The 16,807-nt window shown below is 38.4% G+C and overlaps 1 protein-coding gene across 3 annotated transcripts in view; it reads left to right on the plus strand.

Moving 5' to 3' along the window:
• KCNQ5 (potassium voltage-gated channel subfamily Q member 5) overlaps positions 1-16,807 on the plus strand; it is a 278,519-nt gene that overhangs the window by 231,254 nt on the left and 30,458 nt on the right. The window contains exons 6-10 of one of the 3 annotated variants that reach the window (XM_038131410.1): positions 5,149-5,259; positions 7,126-7,221; positions 10,451-10,545; positions 12,079-12,105; positions 15,086-15,142. In XM_038131410.1, coding sequence (XP_037987338.1) covers positions 5,149-5,259; positions 7,126-7,221; positions 10,451-10,545; positions 12,079-12,105; positions 15,086-15,142 — 386 coding nt within the window. The remainder of the gene's footprint in view (positions 1-5,148; positions 5,260-7,125; positions 7,222-10,450; positions 10,546-12,078; positions 12,106-15,085; positions 15,143-16,807) is intronic. The other 2 variants (XM_038131411.1, XM_038131412.1) reach the window with 2 other exon arrangements.

Raw genomic sequence — 16,807 nt, forward strand, 5'->3', positions numbered from 1 at the left:
CATTGCCCCTTTAGGGTGGCAGTGGGGACGTGGTCCTACAAGAGACCATCCCGTGGCTGTGCATTTTCTTGGGAATGGATCTTTTCAGATATTTGATTTCCAAGGAAACAGCCTCTACCTCTCTGCAAGGCCCTGTGTGCCTTAGCCCTGCACAGGCAGGGAGAGGGGCTGAGCAGAGGATTGTACCCACCTGCCAGCTGGAATGGGGAAATGTATGCACAAGGAATGAGAAAGTCCCAGCAAACTCAGAGCACCACTCTGGCATCTGACTGAGGCTCGTGTTAGATCCAGATCCTTCTCCTTGAGCAGCTCTACCAGCAGGAAAAAGACCTTTATTTTAGAATTTGCTTCTCCGCTACCTGCTGACTGCAATTTTTTAAGGAAAAACCCTGCTAGGAAATAATCACTGTATAAAGCGGTGCTTAAAATATTTTGTACACTATGAAGTGAAAGTGCATGACTCAGAGGTTATATAAGTAGTGCAACTGAGAAAATCAGGAATCTTGCCTAGATTTCAGCAGGAAAAACAACAATTTTTAAAAAAAACTGAAAACAATATATATTGTATATTTCGATATATTTTCTTTTTTCCCCAGTGTATGACATTAATACATTTAAGTTTTTAATGCACTTAAGCAAGTGCACAAACTTACTAGAAGTTTACTTACCCCCTTACCTGATGTCTTTGCCATTTTAATTTTAATAATAGTAATTTTTTTTACAATATGTAAAACAGTATGTGGGAAATGCATAATGTGCTTCTTAGTCATGGTTGTTTTTACTGCCAGAGTAACCCACATGCAGATTTTTGAAAAGGACAGACTGTATGGCATTTTAGGGGAAATCAATGCTTAGTCTCATTGATTTGTTTTTGTGTAAAAGTTGTACTTAAACCACAGATTATGTACCAAACTCTGGACTGAATTTTGTCATGGCAGAGGTACAAGAAAGAAAAGGCTGCATCAAAGTCAGGCACAAATAGTTACCCTAAATTTCAATCTTTTAGAGGCACTTATGCTTCTTCCTACAGGAGCAGCACTAGCATGCTGCAATTAACCCATTCATTAATTCCGATTACTTGAGGACCATACACTGCTATGGCCATTTCACTGATTCCATTTCTGAAGCCCATGTTTATATACAGAAATGAAAGGCAGGATATGGCATCCAAATTTACATATGAATACTCCACTGTAGTTGCAATTTCATGCTGTACTGTGCAACCTGCTATTGAATTATCATGTTAATATTACTACTGTGAATATTCTTGTGGTTGGGGTCTCCACAGTGTTGCCTGACACATCAGCATACAACAGTGGGTGTTATATGAAGAGCTCAAGTTCAGAATTTGCTTTGGGAGAGAAGATAAATTCATTTAACAGAAGAAAATAATAAAACCATATGGGAACAAAAGGTCAATTAAAAAACCCTAAGTACTTCAAAACCAAATCATACACGGTTTTCTGAGATATACTGATGTTAACTAGAACTGTGGATACTTACAGTGACATTTAGTTTGTACATTAATTAGCTTTAGCTGCAAATGTAATGCAGCTGAAGTTTCCGTCCCTCTTACACATTTGACAGAATTTCTCTTAAAAAGTCTTTATTTTCTAGTAATACCCAATAGTTATAGCTGGATACAGAATGGCTCTGGCACTCCACAGTGACCTGCTAGTGAACAAAACATATTACAATGAATTACACTGGCACAATGACTAGCTCAAATAAGTTAACATTGATGAATTTTTTCCCATTTAATGTAATGATAGCATGAACAAACTATACTTTGTTTTTCAGTGAAGTGATATCAGGTAACAATTCAAAAGGTAAATACTGCTAGGAGAACATAAAATTACATCAGAAAGAAATATTAGGGTAGAGAATGGCCTCCTGAGTCCTATCTCATCTAATTGAAGTCATCTAAGTTATATCATCACATTCATTATTACATTACCTCATTTGTATTAGCATATTTATTAGCTCCAGCAATGAGATAACAGATGTTCTATCATCATTGTGAGTTTTGAGCCTGACCAGATGACACTGACTACTTTGGCTAGTCTGCCCAGACCCTGCATTTATAGAAGTAACCAAAATGGAGTGGTTTGCATCTGGTGTAAAAGACAGGACTCAGCTAGCTCACTTAGCCATGCAGGAGTGTGATTCAGCTGCTTAGACATAGGCATACAGTACCATCAGAGATCTGTTGGACAGTCTGTTGCCTCTCCTGTGGGTGGTCCCCGTTCAGTCACCCTATTACAACTCTGGTGGTGCTAGACTTTTTTTTTTTTTTCAGACAAGCCCAAGTCCTACATTTTAGGATAGGATAAGTTATCTTTGCACTTTGGCCACTTCTCTTACCCACACAATGCTAGCTTTAACTTCTGTCTGCTTCTTGCATAATTATCAGTGATTCTGGAAATTTCTTATGTTGTTGTGATTTCACATCCAGTAGTTTTCCACACCCTGCTCAGTTAATTTAATCTCAGGGTTATGCCAGTCAAGGCCTGGCCAATGGTTAAGTCATTCACTTACAAAGATGCAGTGGATTATTCCCAAACTTGGCCCTGAAGTTGTCCAGAAAACCTTTTCTTAGTTGTGTGGTGAGAGTAGTGAAAACTTAAGATCAAACCCCTCTGCTCAGCGCTGAGTAAGACAGTAGAGCATGGTGCTGACACCTATACAGTCCTGTAAAGACCATCCTGTGATAAAATAGCTCAGAGTGAGAAAGAAGCCACTGATATTCTTAATCATAGACTGATACCATTAAGTCCTTAGTCCCTAGAAGAATTGAGGGAAAGGCTTAATAGGGTCTTGTTATTTTCTTTGGAGAAATTCCAGAGATACACTCTGTTTGACTACTCCTGGTTTTGGATTGCTCTCAGATGTCAGGTCCCAAAGGTTCAAGTTTATCTCTGACTTCTTTGGAATACAGTTTGGTGGCAATGTCATTAATATGCAGATGACGCTTGGTTCTGTTTCCCTCTCATCAGCCCAGACAGGAGATAGCTCTGTACTTTCCAGCGACTGGCAGAGATAGGGAGCTGGATGGAAGCCAAGAAAGCAGGCTCATTCCAGAGCTCCAAACTGCTTTTCAATAACTGGCCTGGAAACAAATTTTGAGGAACTTTTATTCAGGGATTCATTTGTTCAAGTGTTTCATTCCTCTTGGGCTCTTAATAGCCTCAAACTGTTCTGCAGTTGCCCTCTGATGTGAAGAGCTGTGATTATCTTCTTCAACAAGCAAATCAATCCCCTCTGCCAGGCCAAGACCATGGCTGCACCAGCTCATCTCTGCCAGAAAAGAAAGAACTGCATTCTCATGTTCCTTCCTCCTTACTCCATCTCAGTCTCTTGCTGCCTCGTGCAGGCTCTGGAGCTTGTTAGGCACGTCTGTGAGCTGACACAACAGACCAAAGCAGCAGAAACAAACCACGCAGAAATGTGGATAATTTTCTGTCCCTTCCTGGGTGGCATTGGCTTGCCAGAGTCCAGAAGACGCTCAGAAGAGAAGATAGGGCAGGGAAGTGAAGAGGAGCAAGGAAGAATGAGATCTGATAGGCATGCAAGGTGGTGTGTCTGTGACCAGGCTAGCGTTACAAAACTTGAGACTTGATAACCACTTGAAATTTCAGCTGCAACCTGAATTCATCTCTCTTTCTTAAGCCCTGTGGCTTTCTCAGGGTAAATTACACCCGCAGCTTGTTCCCAACAATGGGAGCAATTAAAAGCACTGTTTACTATCTACAGAGTCCTAAATAGTTGAAATCTAATTACTTCCAAAAGACTTTCCTTCTTTTGTCCCGTGGTGACCCTGACATTAAATAGAATTGTTTTGGCCGTCTTGCCTAGGAATGAACTTTGAGGAAGCTGGAAGCAAAATAATGTCTCTAGAAGGCAATTTCCTGAAGAATCTGTTGCTGCCAGAATATTTGCTAAGCCTGAACTTGCCCACATTTGGTACACGCTGTAAAATAATTCTCCATGCACATGTTCTCCCTAATAGCAGGCCCCGGAGTCCTTGGCATTCAGCCTACTGTTGTCTATCTTTGTCCTTTAACATCGTGTGCCGTTGCCTGAGCACGCGCCCCGCAGCCTCCCAGCCGGCCCGCGGGAATCCTCTGCTCTGCCCACACCTTCTCCAGCTGCCCACACCAGGCAGCTGTGTGGGTCTGAGCTCTGTGAAAGCACACGGACACAACTCTCCTGCCAGTCCAGCCCCCAGATATGGGATCGGTGTGCTTCCTGGGCAACAAGTAGCCTGGAGGGCAATTCCTTGGGTCAGGGAAAGCCCTCAGACTCATCTTTTGCCTTCAAAATGTGCTCAGTGAGCCCCAACCATGTGCCATTATCTCCACATGGCTCATGGCGAGTGATCAATGAGCCCTCCCACCTGCACTAAAACTTGCCTCTCCTTTCTCTTTGGCCTGTCCACAGGTAGGTCTGAGCTTATATGGTCCAACAGCCCAAGGTACCTCTGCATTTGCTGCTGCATAGTAACCTTTGGACCTTCATGTCAGGAGTGATGTAGGTGTATCTGAGCCTGTCAGGCGGAAGGAGAAAGGACCAGAAACTTTACTTAAAGTCCCTCCCAGCTTTTCATTAGTGTTTTTTGTGTTTCAAAAGATAATTCACTTCAAATCGTACTGATGGGTTTGCAGAAAATGCAGCTGCTTCTTGCAATTCCTTTGACTTTATATCTTCTGCAAGCATCAGCTTCTTCCCTCCTATATTTTTCCAGTATTATCTCCGTGTAATTTATATTTGTTTATTTAGAAAAATACATACAGTTACATTTTCCTGCAGAAAATAGGTGAAACATCTTCACATCTATGGAAAAGAACACTTTTTTCCTTCCCAATTTGAGATCAAGGTAATTTTTCATTATTTTTAGACTTATTGCTTATTTAGTTGTTTTTCTCACATTTATTATTTATCTCAGTTTTATTTAGTCATAGGCAGTATTACATTTTCAGAGAAAAGTGTCAATGTTAGTGTATTTATGTTCATTTTTGTAGAAACAGCTATATGTTTCAGATGTCCTGGATTAATTAGTGGAAATGTTGCTTTATGCAATGTAAATAATCTGCAACTAATCTGTCAGTGATTTCTGGTAAACCACGTTGTTCATTCATTTCTTTTTAGATCACATTGACAACCATTGGCTATGGAGACAAAACTCCTCTTACTTGGCTTGGAAGGTTGCTTTCGGCAGGGTTTGCTCTACTTGGCATTTCTTTCTTTGCACTACCTGCTGTGAGTATGCCTATAAAATTAATAAAAAATAATATAAACTCCTACAGGTCCTGCCACTGTTATTATACAAAAAGCTGAAGGAAACTGTCTACATGAAGAACAACTCTTTAAGGCTTTTTGCTCTGCAACAACACTAGTGAAGTGCTATCCAAAATCCAAAGAAAAGGTTTGCTGTCCTTGCTTTAGTTTTGGGAAGTTTCTCTGGCATGGACAAAACTGGGAAATAATCCTAAATTAGGTTACATACTATTGTGTAAAGTTGAAAATCCTTCCTTTTGTTATTAATTGTGACATATATTTCTACTTTTCTTTCAAATTTTTAAAAACAAAACAAAAATAAAAGCGCATTATATGTTTTTCTAATTTAGATCATCATAAAAAAAAGGATATTTCTAACAGCATGTATTGTATGGCCACACAAGCTACCAACAGAGGTAGAAGGCCTTAAATCAACTAATTTAATATTGTTGAATGCAAAAGATGCAACTATCATTTTCTGTGAATAATTGTAAATAAACATTGCAGTTTATTTATGCTGTTTCTATGAATGTTCAAGAGACTAATGGAAATGGAAATTATCTAGTGACTAAAATATAGTGTAGCTTCAGAAAGAAATTCTCGGTTTTTTGAGTGAATCTCTTTATTTTTAATTAGTTTTGAATAAGCATTAAATGATAAGTGGCATTTGTATTTTTTGTATTGTCTCCAGTGCAAAGTCTTTTGATATTTTAATACTCATATACTTTTTCTGTAGATCACTATAAAACATGGATGTTATAGTAGTTCATTTGTTTTCAACCATACAGCTAAACCAAGATTAAAAATCTACATTTGTCAACAGCATTAAATCATCTGGTACACTGCATTTATTTCTTACTCTAGCTACAAAGATTATTTCAGTATCTTTGACATACTATAATGCATTATAATTATAACCCATTACCTGTTTGTGAATCCCTGACATTTATTGACATCTACTGTAATTAATTCCTTTTGTCACCTAATCACCACTAACAAGAAAGTTAGTCTTAGCAGCACTACAATGAAAAGATGAATACCCTTACGTATTAGAGATGCCACAACTTTTGTTCCTCATGTCATATCTATGTACAGATACTAGTTTTCCTCATAAATACTTCAGTGCTGAATCTGTATATAAAAGAAGAGGTATGTGGGAAACTTTTGCACTTCTTATAGCATTTTATCCTGACTAAGAATCAAGTGGAAATATTCTTCCTTATAATGCTGACATGTCCACCAAAAGTATTACATTCCTTGCAAGTCAAGAAGGGAAACATCCTCAATTTTTTGATTCAGTTAGAATCAAATTTATCTTACTCAAAGGTAAAAGGCTAAAAGAGGAGAAGTTTCATAATTAGCTTTTTTATAGCCTCTAGAATGAACAATGGGTATTATTGAATGAGAAAGATCAAGAAGAAATGCATTTTCTAACTTTTCTAAAATCAAAAGTTCTAATAAGTACTGCAGATGTGGACTTTGATGTCCATATATATCTGGCATACCTGTCAGCTGGTCATTTCCTCATTCCTGACTCAAGTTCCTCTGAATATCCCTACTTGGTTTTATAAATATGTATCTATCTCCATGGCCTTGGTAGTTGCAGGAACGTAGTGTAGCACAAAACCAGGCAATGGGTGGTCACTGGTAGCACCACAGATGTTAGGTAAGAAATCTCCTGCTTCACCAAGAAAAGGGGAACTGCTTCTGTGCCTTCTACTGTCATACACTGGTCATAAATATGTTATCTGAAGCAACTATACGGTGTAACATCTTCACAAAACCCTTGTAATTGATAATGTATATTTGTTCAAAGACTACCTAGACATTGATAAAATGATATTGCAGGGCATCCTTGGCTCAGGATTTGCATTGAAAGTGCAGGAACAGCATCGTCAGAAACACTTTGAGAAAAGAAGGAATCCAGCTGCAAGTCTAATTCAGGTAAATATGAAATCAACAAAAAATAATCCCAGGTGATATAAAGTACACATTGAAACAAGTCTTATTATGTCCATTTGGAAAGTTTTGTGGAAATAATATTTAACAGATTGGTTAGTTTCATTAATTAACTATGTTCAGTGACTGTTATGTGTTGCCATAATTCTACACAGAATCACAGATTCATTTAGGTTGGAAAAGACTTTTAAGATCATCAAGACAAACAATAACAAGACACACAGCATTTCTGTGTGTAGTTTTTGTTCTTCTATCCATGTTAAAGAAACAGAGGCTAGGATGCCAAATGCATGCCTGCAGTCAGAATGCTATTTGGAAAAAGAGAATTGATCCCTGGACAACCCAACTGACAGCACAGCGCTCTTGCCTATATTAAGCTACTTTTCATCTACTACAGGGTTTAGAGTATTTCAGTGAGTGATATACTTGGGGAAGATGAAAAGTGTCCTGCCCGGAAAATTGCTTTCACTATGAGTCAATTCAAAAGCTGGAAATGTAGGCACAAACAATTTTAAAATGTCTCAAATTGTCTGAAGTTGTTCTGATGTGATGGTGCAAATCAACAAAAAGTGGCACGGTATGTTTTAAGCAGCTGTTTTGCATTGGCTTTTTCCTTAGCCTTTATTCCTAGTTAAAACTGAGAAAATACTCTCAAGAATCATTTTGTACCAAGCTTTACTCTACTTGATGCACTGAAAAAAAAGGGAGGAAATAATCTCCTAGAGTCCTAGTTTATCTTCCTAGAATCTTAGTTTATTATCAGCATTCTATGTGTGCCATGTATGCTGGGTTTTATTTTTGAAATAGTAAATCCAAAAAAAGAAGCTGAGTATGAATATGCTAGAGTTCCATGTTAAGTACAGATAGATGTCAGACTGTCTTTGAAGCATTCTTAAAGTTAATAAACGTTTTCCATTATTACTGTTCAATTATTGTTAAATTCTAAATATTTCAAATTTAATATTTTTTAGAATAATTAACAGAAATAATTCCACTTCTTTTGTGTCTAGTTTAGAATAACTGTTTGGCATATTTTCTAACATATATATTCTAATCTACTTCTTCCAAGTTTGGTTGCCAAAGGAAACACATAATAGATTTAGGTTTTGGATATAGCTCTTATTATTATTTTACGACAGTTCAACCAAAATATTAGTAAGACAGCATGCTAAATACATTAAGAGTAGCTCGCTGCCTGATTTTGGAGACTGACTCTCAGCAAGTAAAATCATTGTGAAAGGAAAACATTTGTTGTGGGATGCCATGATGCTGTTCAGCATTTATATGTTCATTTACAGGTTCAACACTTTCAGTGATCCAGAAATTAATATAAAATTGTTGGTAGAGATATTTTCTGAAGGCACAAGGCCTGGGAAATATGAGAACAGGCACACTGGAATAAAACCAAGGACAATCTGGGTGACTTTTCATGTGAAAGGATCACTGCCAAACGTTTTAATACAACAAATACAAAACTTGATCTAGAAACTGAATCCAGATAATTATGTCTCTATCCCAGTATTAGTGAATCGGGAAAGGATTTGATGAAGCATGAGAAATACAGAGGAGAAAGACTGGGAAAGAAGCTTCATACAAGCTCCCAGTATGTTACTACACCTGGTTTTATTAAAGTCCTTAGATACAGAACCATAAACATAATGAGAAGACTGATCCTACCACTGTGTATGACGATGCTGTTGTAATATGCTACATATCAACTCAGCATCTACAGTTTGTGAGACTGAAATATCACAGAAAGCAAATAAAACATTGGAAAAATGGGTCAAGAACTGGAGAAATAGAAATGTCATGTTCATAAATGCAGGATGTGTCTGAACTGCATATCATTGGGTCCTGTAACAGTGCCCAGGTGGTTTTTTAATTGTCTCTGGCTTATCAGGGTAATGTCTATTTTCTAACCAGTTACACTGAAGAATTAGTCTATGCTAACTTATCTGTTGCCACAGATAGAGACTTTGATAGAGCCTTCTATCTGTAGATAGCTGCAGAAAAGTGAAATATTTGGTATGGATATACTTTTCTCAATTTCTTTAGCTTATAAGAAATATTTAGTGTGAGAATTATTTGAACACAGAAGCTCAGAGAGGAAGTCTTGGAACCTACTGGACCATTTAATGCAGTAGACAGAAACATAACAAGTAACTCTGGCTATAAGCCAAAACCAAAGAGTTTCAAATTTAAAATAATGCAGAAATTTTTGACAACAAGAATGATCAACGAATGAAGCAATTTTTGAAGTGAGTAACAGGTTCTCCATCTGTTAATGACGAGTGAATGTGTTTCTGGGAGATACACAGTAGGAAAACACAGGTTATTAGATTCCATACAAGAATACCTAGATGACATTTAATAGTTGACAATATACAGGAAGCACAGATGCTCAGCTAGTACAAATTAATACAGTTATGCTGACATCAGGGAACATGTCCCAGCTTGTAGAACCAAAGCTCATCTTACAATCTACATGCATTATAAATCTAAACAATGGACACATTTTCAATGCTATGTTTTGGTTAGTCACTTTTGTTGAATGTTTAAAAACATAAAATAAATAATTTCAGTGTTTCAAACCATAGAGAATGCATCTCTTTTCTTCTAAGTGCTTTTTGTCTGGTTTTCATTATGATTTGCAGAATGTATTATGACATTTTCTTTACGTCAGACCGCAAGTTTGTCTGGGTGTCCCCTATGGACTTGTCACAAATAAATCACTGCAATGCTTTTCTGAGCACCTTTATGTGCTGAATATCTTCTGGTGCTTTCACAGAGCCAGTCAGTCGTATCTTACTGCATAAGGTGTACTGGGATTCACAAAAGTTTTGGTAGGTTTGTACTGGTATTTCCTGAATCAGCCTAACCAAGCACATTCTGGTCTGAGCAAAATCCCCTCGCTCCATAGTCAGTGCAGTGGCATTGTCACTTCATTTTCTTGGTTCCTTTGTGCTTTTCTATTGTTTCCCCATACCAGGCTTCCTGGCGGTTTTATTCTACCGACGCCAGCCGAACAAACATGGCAGCCACCTGGCGATATTATGAAAGTATTCTTCCTCCCCTCAGGCATGTATCAGTGCTATGAATGATAAGAGAAAAACACAACTTGTATCGGTTACTAATCTGCTTTTCAATTTTTTGTTTCATCCCCTACTCCCTCTTGCCTTGTTTTTTCTTTTTTTACCGTATATCCTGCACGTAGTGTGTATGGCGTAGTTATGCTGCTGATGAGAAATCAGTTTCCATTGCTACCTGGAAGCCTCATTTGAAGGCCTTGCATACCTGCAGCCCTACAAAGTAGGTACAAATATAGCAGCTGGTGTTGGTTTTGATTTGTGTTCAAGCTTATAGAGAACTAGTATTTGTCTGTTTCGTCTTGGTTTGTTGTCTTAAGTCCTCTCAAGTCTTCTCATTAAAAATTTCAACTAACAAATCAGATCAATATCATGTAGGAGCCTAGGAACAAATACAAATCAATGCTATTTATCTTAGAAATGCACAGGCATTAGAAACATTTTCCCAACAACCCACTCATGCATCACGGTTAATGATTCACCTCATTCCAAATTATCCTCAAGGAGAAAAATATTAAGTTTAATGTAAAGCTTGTTCCTTAGTTCAATGGTATGTTTACGCCTGTGCCTCTGTATAAGGCTGTAGCTGCTGATCTTCCTTTCCAAAGAAAGAGTGCCTTGTGCTATTTTGCAGGTGAATACACTGGGGAATTTGCTCCTTTTTGTCATAACTTCTGATATATTCAGTATTTCCTTAGGACAAACTATATATGCAGTCATACATACAGACAGTGGAAGATGACTCAAAAGATCTGTTGCCACAGTTTGGCAGACAGGAAATATTTGATATCGTAGTTTGGGTGAGAATTCACAGAGCACTGGCAGCCCAAGACTTTTCAATAATTCAATAAAAGGTTTAGCAGGAGGCAGCAAGTTGACTGATTCAATACTGGGCACAGATCAGGAAGTAAAAAACACTTGATGCAGATCAAAAAGGAGCGCACTAAGAGCCTTATGGGAAAGCTCTGATAAGCATCTTAACTGTTGTTAATTGCAGACAGTGCAAGAGAATTAGTGGTTTCTCTCAAAGCTGGGTGATGAACATCCACATGACAGTAAAAAGGTAATTGTGTGCCAAAAAGCTCAGCCAAAAAGAAGTTTGGCTGGGTATCCAAAGCTGATCTTTGAATTTCAAAGAGTTGACAAAAACAGAGCCGTAAGTAATCCATTACCATAACTCTAATTCCAAACTGCTCCACACTAAAAGGAGCTTTTAGATTAAAAGTTACATGAAGTATTGATATTTTACATATACAAACAGGGTGAAAGCAACATTAGTATAAATGGATGGATAGAAAATTACATAAATAATGAAGCTGCATCCCACATAAAATATTCTAAAATATGACTGTCCCTCAAAAGTGCATCTACTTCTTATTTTAAATAAGCATATTGCTGTGCTAAAATTGAACCTTTTTATTTACCAGAAATAACTTATCTAATAAGAAACTACAGCTTTCTGTTATATATGTGTCAGCAATGCATTTTGCCTAAGTGCTTTGCCAACTCAGTCTGCAGTGGTATGTACTAAGCATGTTATGCATGTGTTAAAAAACCTGAAAAGTTTCTTTTCCAGAAGCATTGTAGTTATGAGTCTTGCTTGAATGTTTTTGTGGTTGCAATGTAACGTGTGTGTTGTGCACCAATTAACATATCCATTTATGTCTATCATACATATAACATCATCTCTAACTAAGTAATGTGATTACTATCTGCATAACAAGTATGTTTTTCCCTCCCACTCCCTGACCTGAAGAAAGGAACAAGGGGAATCTTCTAGCAGGTTTGTAGTTTCTTTTATTCCTTTTATCTGTGAAATTGCTTTTTCCTAATGGCTTTTAGATGTCTTGGGTTCTGTACAGTAGGTTCAATGAACTGCAACCATTGATGGATAATAATCACAAATTGGATCTTTTTAAACTCATATGCTGCTGAAATTTGCTTCTTTGTCCCAGTTTTTCTACGGGAAAAATAGGCAATTTTTTACACATCTAACATGCTGTAGCTTTGAGAGGCTCAGTTTGAACAGTGACAGAGCAGCCAGTGGACCAGCCTCCCCAGACCCAGCTCCTAGGCAAGGACACATCCCCAGCTTCTGCTGTAGAATCAATACAAGATTTGCAGAGGAAGTTACAGACATCTAGTTCAATTTGGCAATGTGAAGAAGCCCACCAGCCCTCCATTGCAGGGAGGACCCTTTGATGCGTCTGGTTGGATGTCATCTTTGCAGGAGCATCCTCAAGGCTTCCTCAGTGCCACGTCTCCGCATTTTCTAACTTTTCTGTCATCCCCTCCTAAGGAGCATTTTGGGACATAGGAGGTGGGGGGAAAGCAGCACTGCAGTGTCTCACCTCCTCCTGGCTGCATGTCTTGCACTCCCCCCTGGCTCAGTTCAAGCGGAGGAGCCAGACTGGTACCTCTGCTGAAGAAAGCCCCACTGCTGTCAGTCTGGAGCACAGGTGGGCTTCCACCCAGCCTAGATCCCAGCTGAGCTCCGACTGCCTACAGCTGGCAGCAGCAAGCCTTGGCAGGGCTATCCTCACTAGGTAAACAAAGCTCTGGAGAGGCATGTCCTAAGGCAGCGGGAGAAAATGCTGGTCTTTGCTGTACTGATAGCCCAAATACTTAGGGACAGGAAAGGCTTCAGTGGATATAAGAGAAATGACTCTATCTCAGAAACTCGTTAGGGATGGGAATCAGCAGGCATTTGGCAGCTGGCACTGTGGTATCAGCGTGCTCAGAGAATAGCAGACTTTACCTCCCAGCAGAAAACACTAAACAGCCAAGGAAAAAAGTGTTGATGACATATCAGCCCCTGAAATACATCCAGCCCCGAGTTGTACTGCCCTTCTTTTTGTACTGTACTGTACAAATGTTTCTCGGTTATTCAGTCTTCACATCAATTACCCATGTCCCATTCCACTTCTCAGACTGCTCCTCTGGCACCTGACTCTGACCTTTTCCTCCAAGCACATGTAACTGCTGTTAGTGTCACTGTAACTCAAGGGGACAGGATCTGCTCTGTCAGTTCTGGGACTTTTTGTATACATTACCTCCACAGGCTTGCTAGCAACACATTGATCTCATTAAATTATTACAGTCTGATCCAAACTTCTTGCACTCACCAGCTGTATTTCCTAGTCTTTTGACAGCAGCATTTAAAATTGACTCTTTTAAAGGTGACACAGGAGTTGCCAGTAAATGAGTACATCCCTCTAAAGCTAGGATTTGTGTAGAGGGGAGAGGTTATTTCCAGTGGTACCAGCAAGTACTAAAAGAGACAAATTTACTTACAATAACTGGAAACTAGATGAAAAAAAAAAAACCAAAAACCCAAACACCCAGCTGTCAAAACCATGCTATTTTCTCCCTGTTGATGATAACAATTGTGGCTTTAAAAGAAGTCAACTATTTAGCAAGATTTATTCACTTTATTTTTACCAAATGGAAGATGTTTGCTCCTTCAGAAACACTTAATTAATACATGCACTGCTGCAAATTAGCGTATATGTAAAAATGAACTAACTAACTTCTAAGATCATGTTCTACTGTAAAAACCCCACAGACCACTCAGTGCCTTTTAAAAAAAGGTGTGTTTTTTTCAGTGGATGTTTATTGCTCCTGTGCTGATATATCACTGTATGTTTGTATCACTGAAAATACATGTGGTGTATGCAGTCTTCTGTGGCAAAGATGTAAATGCAAACTGCTGCAATGTTCTTTGAGATACCTGACCTTGACTATTTAACTTGTTTCTTACTGCAATGCTAAGTGACTTGCATGGGATGCTATGTGAACTAAGTAAGATTCTTCTTGTTTCACTCTTTAAATGAAGACAAGCAGTACATTGGATTGAATCCTCAACATGCTCTTTGCTCTTTATTCCCTTCTAAGAACAATGAAGAAAAACTTGTATTGTATTAGGGAAAAGTTCAGTATCTTCTTTCCTACCAGATTGACTTATATTTACAGAAATTAATTCTTGTGTTTTGTCATGTACAAACCTGCAGTCTTTCATTAGGTGACTAAATGTTGCTATGCATTTGAGTTGAAAGAGCTGTGCTTATGAGGCTGTAGCTTCAGATTGATTTTAATAAAAATACATATGTTGTATTTCCCAAAATTTTACGCACAATTATTCTAATTAATCATTTATCAAAGTATTGGTAGACAACCTCTCCGGTGTATCCAGGCTATAAATGAGATATTTCTACAAATCAGTTCCAGAGTTGTGCAACTTATTTTAAAAGACTATATCTTAAATTCTTAATATCTGCAAATGCACACACTGAAAACAAACATTTATTTCTGTTCAGTTATACAACATGGCTGAAATAGTTCCTGTGCAGGAAACTAGATCAAGACTGATGAATCTTGTCACATACGGAGAGCATAATCAGTCTTAAACTGTGTGTAGGACATGCACTAGGTGTCTGCAAAGGATGAATGTCACCCATCTAGTCTTGTAACTCATGAGGCTGAATATGCATTCCCTATTCAGACAATTCTCTCTGGTGCAATAAGATCTTTAGGGGAAAACTCAGCTCTGTTCTGAGGGAAACAAGTAAATTATGTTATAGAATTCTTTCACCTCCTATACCATATCTGTATCTAAAAGTAGATTTAAAGTAAACAATTCTGCATGCACCATATAAAAAAGAAATTGCCAATGATGCATAATCTAACTTGAGGTGGAAAACCTAACCCCTTACGCAGCACTGGAATGCTTAGTAACAGAGTCCTCTATCTCCCCTCACTCCTAGTAAGCTTTGTAGTAATAAACAGAAGCTCTTCGGGATGTACACCCCTCGGAAACATAGGTATTCAGCATCCTGCCTATTCACATGATGTTTGAGAATGCCAACTAACATCAGTTGCATGATTCATTCTCTTCCCCTCCTCAGTGCTTTACAGTTCCTTACTTCTCCAAATGATGTTTCCTATTTATTTTTAAGTGCTTGTAAGTCCCTTTTTGCTTGTTGCCTGCAATGCCATTAACACAATGGCAGCAACATCAGTTGTTTCAAACTCATCCAGCCAGACAATTGCAGTGGCAGCACACCGCAGTTTTACAAAACCCCATTCCCCTTCTCGGCCTGAGACTTCAACTTTTGGAATGCATTACCCTGTGAAGATCTAAAACTGGGGTTGAATATTTGGGTAAAGCCATTCCCCCAAGTCCAAGAGGATTTTTATGACCATGGCAGTTGATTTCTCCATCTAATTATTAATGGAGAATATTAAGCTATAGCATGCTAGGTAATTACAACAGCCAAAATGTGCAATTGTTCTTGAGAAGAATCCCCTTGGACACAGCTTGTGGATGATGTACCTGCATCCTGTACTGGAAGGTAGAGGAATGCATGTGAAATCAAGCATCTACTTCAGCTGAATTCTCTGGAAATTGTGTCTCTTACCAAAAATGGTAATTCCTAGATAGATGTGTCTTATGAGAAGAAGCCTATGATTCATATCTCAAGCTGATTGCATTTTTTCTTACTTATTAAAAATAATGTAAAAGACAGTAGAAGTACAAACTGATTACAGAAAATTAGGATCAAAATCGTTTCTCTTCATTTAGAAATTGTTTTTGAAAAGGAAAATTGCACAAACACCCTGAATATTTACTTTTTCTGTTTGACAATTGAACTATAATACACTGTGGCCTGAAATTCTTGCTATTACTTATTGAAGGTATGAGATACAACAATAAATTTCTTGAGTTTGTGGTCCTACCATGAGACTGGTGGCGAAGTCTTTGAACTTTAGGTCTCACAGTATTATGCACTGCATTTGCATTTGTTCAACTTAGCTTAATTTCAGTAAAAGTATTTGTAGGCTCAGTAAGAACCAACACCTGTATTTATAGGTAGCTAACTGCTGAAAATTGGCAAGTGCATCTGCTTGCTGCTGTTTGCCATGGGTGATAATTTCTGGCAGTTTTAGCTTCTGTCTCAAGATTCAAAGCCTTCTTCCTCATCCTCAGGCCCTCCAGTTATTTCTGATTAATTTCAATTTCTTCCTATTCTTGCTTCCACCAACTGGCTCAGTATGAAAAGCTGAAAAACAAGGGGAAATTATGGCTAGTAGCAAGCAGTAGCGCTGCAGGTCTGAGACTGAGGCAGAGCAGAAATTTTAACTCGGCCAGAAATCTAGGAAGGTGGCCGGCAAATGGGGGAGTGGGACTGGGAAGGAAAGAGATGTTCAGTTAATAAAGTATAGGGTGATAGTCCATGGAAGACAGAGAGAGCAAAGGTTTGTCTGCATTTGTCAGTTAAAACAAACTCTTACTCAGAGTAGTCATTTGGACCAGGAGAAAGCGATCGCTCCCTCTGCAGTGAAGCTACAGTGACCTCTAGTGTCCCTACACACCCACTCCTTCATAGATCAGAGGTGGCAAAGGCAGAATTTGAAAACGAAGAAATAAAAATTAGAAAGTCATTTGCTATCCTAGGGAAGTGAGCGCCTTGGGCATGAAGTGGGAG

This window comes from Motacilla alba, chromosome 3 (genome assembly GCF_015832195.1).
Source record: "Motacilla alba alba isolate MOTALB_02 chromosome 3, Motacilla_alba_V1.0_pri, whole genome shotgun sequence".
Taxonomy (NCBI): Eukaryota; Metazoa; Chordata; class Aves; order Passeriformes; family Motacillidae; genus Motacilla; species Motacilla alba.